This window comes from Octopus bimaculoides, chromosome 9 (genome assembly GCF_046866305.1).
Source record: "Octopus bimaculoides isolate indiv1 chromosome 9, ASM4686630v1, whole genome shotgun sequence".
In the NCBI taxonomy this organism is placed as follows: Eukaryota; Metazoa; Mollusca; class Cephalopoda; order Octopoda; family Octopodidae; genus Octopus; species Octopus bimaculoides.
The window spans coordinates 41713683-41717606 of NC_142936.1; the positions used below are offsets into that span (position 1 = coordinate 41713683).

The 3924-nt window shown below is 37.2% G+C and overlaps 1 protein-coding gene across 1 annotated transcript; it reads left to right on the top strand.

The window, feature by feature from the left end:
- The first annotated feature begins 297 nt into the window (after window positions 1-297).
- Window positions 298-942, top strand: LOC106872659 (zinc finger BED domain-containing protein 5-like). Its single transcript, XM_014919721.2, has one exon. It carries the CDS (start codon window positions 298-300, stop codon window positions 940-942), a length of 645 nt encoding a protein of 214 aa, XP_014775207.2.
- The last annotated feature ends 2982 nt before the right edge of the window (window positions 943-3924 follow it).

Genomic DNA, 3924 nt, shown 5'->3' on the forward strand with positions numbered 1-3924 from the left:
GAACAAAACTCACTTCACTATTTGTTGTACAACACGCGCTCCACACTCGTGTCCTCGAAGCCAGCCATAAAATCTCCCTGCTTATAGCAAAACATGAAAAAAATCACACTATTGGAGAGCAACTGATTAAACCAGCTATCTCAATATTCTTAAAAACTGTACAACGAAAATATGATAGAGATGTTGGGGGTCATGCCACTCAGAAATAACACTGTCTCCAACAGAATTGGTAAAATGGGGCAAGATGTTGAAAACCAGCTTATTGGGACATTAAAATAACGAAAATTCTCATTTCAAATGGATGAATTCACATTTCAGGACGGTGAGGCCCTGTTATTGGCTTATGTGAGATATACTGAGCACGAGGCTTTTCAAGAAGAGATGTTGTTTTGCGAATCATTGGAAACAACCACAACTGCAAAGGACATCCACAGCAAACTTAAACATTATTTGGATGTAAACAAAATACCAAAAGAAAACTTACTGTCATGCGCAGAAGACGGTGCATCTGCTAAGATGGGCAAGAAAATGGGATGCTTAAAAATGATGACGGATGAAAATCCAAACATGTTGATTGTCCATTGCGTCATACACCGAGAAAACTTGGTTGCCAAGAAACTGTCCCCTGTTCTTAATGAGATTCTACGAGCTGTGATCAAGTGCGTCAACAGTATTAAAGCAAATCCCGAAGCCGAATGTCTTTTTAAGCAGTTTTGTGTAAATCAAAGTGCCGAGCATGGTCGATTATTGATTCATACGGGAGTAAGGTGTCTATCGAGTGGAAATAGCTTAAAAAGGTTCATGGAATTATTTGATCAACTTAACAACTTTCTCAGTGATAAATGGGAAATGAAAATGCTGTCAACAACGGATAGAAATGCATTTGTCAGTTATTTGACAGACATCTTTGAGAAACTTGGAAACTCCAAGGTGCAAACATGATGCTTGCTGATGCGAAAGCAAAGATTTTGGATTCATTACAGTCCTCGAAATATGCCAAAAGAAATTTTATTCAGTTTTTCTGGTTGAGTAAATGTGAAATAATGAATGATGCTGCCACCGTAATTATTGACAATGTGAATGTCTTAATAAAGGACTCCAACGACAGATTTTGTTATTTGAAGGTAATGAATTTATCCTCTTGATTAACTCAGTCACTGCTGTTTGACGTTTCTGATGCTGCAGTTCAATGCCAAGGAGATTTATAAGAATTGCAACATGATGAATCAGTGAAGACTTTGTTTAAATTGAAAGGTAAAAATATGTGGCTATGTGACGAGATTGAAAGGAAATACGCAACACCAGCATCTACATCAGCAAGAGAACTATTGATTCATTTTCCTTCGTCTTATTTGGTCGAATGTGGATTCAGTGCGGTTGACAATTTGTGGGAACCCAAGAGAAACAGGCTTCAAATTACAAAACGTGGCGATTTACGGCTGAAGTTAACGAAATTGTTTCTTCAAATCAAGGATATGTACCGTATACACCAGGAACAGGGTTCTCACTAAATGAGTCGAGGTATCCGTCGAGGTATCGTGTTACTATATTCAAAAAAATGTTGACGGGCACCAGATTTTTTGTTATTTTTAATAACAAAAAATCTGGTGCCCATCAACATTGGGGCACCGGAAAAAAAGTTGGGAAACACTGCATTAGAATTTCGCGATCCTCCTATATATTTGTGTGTCTGACATTGTGTGTGTGTGTGAGTGTATGTGTCTTTCGCTGATGTGTGCGCGCGTCTTTGTGCGTGTGTGTGTGTGTGTGTGTGTGTGTATGTGTGTGTGTGTGTGCGTCTTTGTGTGTGTGCGCATGTGAGTGTGTCTTTGGGTGTGTGAGTGTGTCTCTGTGTAAGTGTCTTTGTGTATGTGTATGTGTGTGTGTGTGTGTGTGTGTGTGTGTGTGTGTCCTACACAACCGATTGGCAAGCTGTGTTGGCTTGTTTACGACCCAGTAATTTCGCGGTTCGCCCAAAGAGACCGCTAGAATAAGTACCAGACTAAAACAAAAAGTACCGTTATTGGTTTTTTCGACTAAAAAAATCTTGAAGGTGATATCCCAGCATGGCTGCAGTCTAAGATCGAAACAAGCAAAGGATAGAAGATAACAGTTGTCACTTTTTACAATCTACAATAAAGAAATTTATTTTCTTTCATTCAAACAGCGTTTGCAATATTATTTGAAAGGTTTCTCCGTCTGCTTTACATACTAAATTCTATGTAACATCTGTTAAAATTAAGTGACTTGTAGCAAGTATAATGAACGCTTACAAGTAATTATATTTTCAAATATCATACGTCTGTGGTGGCTTCAAATGTCATGTTGATAATATTCTTTTCTTTTGGGGGACGGGGTAGTCGATTATATCGACGCCAGAACGCAACTGGTACTTAATTTATCGATCCTGAAAGACAGACGAAATACCGCTAAACATTTCACCCGGCATGCTCGCCACCTTCTGTGTTGATAATATTATATACTGAAATTCTCTGGCTTGTTAGTCTCCAATGGTAGTTACACGCTTTCGTAATTGGCACTGAGTTTCTCTTAATATCCATATCCCTAGTGTATCAGCGCATTAGAACCACGTCTAGACACATTGCACATCAAGCCGGGTTGTTTAGTCCTTTCTTGTCTAAATTGAGTCCTGGATTATCAGGCCAAATACTTACTCGAGAATTTCAAAGGTGAGCACGCTGTCGAAGATAGGTGACAGCAGAATCCAACGAGTTACAATGCTTTCACTGCTTCCATTGCATGTCGATTATTTCGACCACCTGGGCAAAGGTAGGTATCACAAAAACCAGCAGTCGAACGAAACCTTGATCCAGGGTTAAAGCGTATTTATCTCACAAATAAGACATCAATTTCAGATTCAATAAAAAATCCAATTCAAAATTATATTGAACACTTTAATGCGTTCTACCACAAAATAAAAAATAAATCGTGTGTGTGTAAAATGACAGTCTACTCTGAGTTAATTGAGCTGTTCACGACAGTGGAGACAAGAGAGAAATCTGGAGTTTATATAGGGTTTAGTTAAATTTAGGTATTGCAGCGTGTCTAAGGTGTGAACAGTGTGATGAAGTAGGGGACGATGGTTGTTTTCAGCAGGTAATGATATACAATGAAGCTAAAACTAAACAATTAGTCTACTAAACTATTCTATTATAACTGAATATCTTTTCTTCGTTGGAAATTATTTAGCGATGGTTGAACAAAAGACATTTGAACTTTTGCTCAGTTGAAAGTTCGAAAGTCAGGCTAGAGCTTGCTAAAACGAAGTTTATAATGTATTGTACCTAAATTTGTGTTATTTCAGTTCTTAGAATAGATTTTACTCAAATTTGCTAGTCTAGGTGTCCAAAGGTCAGTTATAAGTTTAAATAGAGATATGGGTATTGTAAATATCTTAAAATTCAATAAGGTGGAAGGTTGCTCCAATTTCAGCTTAGTTTCTTATTGTGGTCAATAGTAGTCGAAAGAAATTAATTGAATTAGAAGTAGGAAGTAAACAACTGAAGAAATACAAACGTGTGAGTATGAAATATTATATAGAAAGTGAGAGCCAGAAAATAATTAGGATAATGCTATAGTTATATATATATATATAATACATGCATACAACTATAAATACATAATCTATCTATTGGGTTGGCAACTAAGTTCCCGCTGGGTTTTTTTAATTTTAATTTCTTAAAAGATTTAATAAAAAATAACAACTAATTAATCAATAATGTATTAACCCTTGTTCTTTACAACTTCTTCCCAACTTTCAACAAGATTTTCAATACCTCGTTGGTAGAAATCACCCGATTTTGACTTCCACGCATAGCATTTGAAAGAGATCGAAAGAGGTGGAAATCCGTTGGTGCCAAATCAGGAGAGTACGGCGGGTGTGGCAGCACTTCCCAGCCATGC

Bases quoted from the DNA above. Each gene is read 5' to 3' on its own strand.
- LOC106872659 (XM_014919721.2), top strand. From the start codon at position 298: ATGGATGAATTCACATTTCAGGACGGTGAGGCCCTGTTATTGGCTTAT.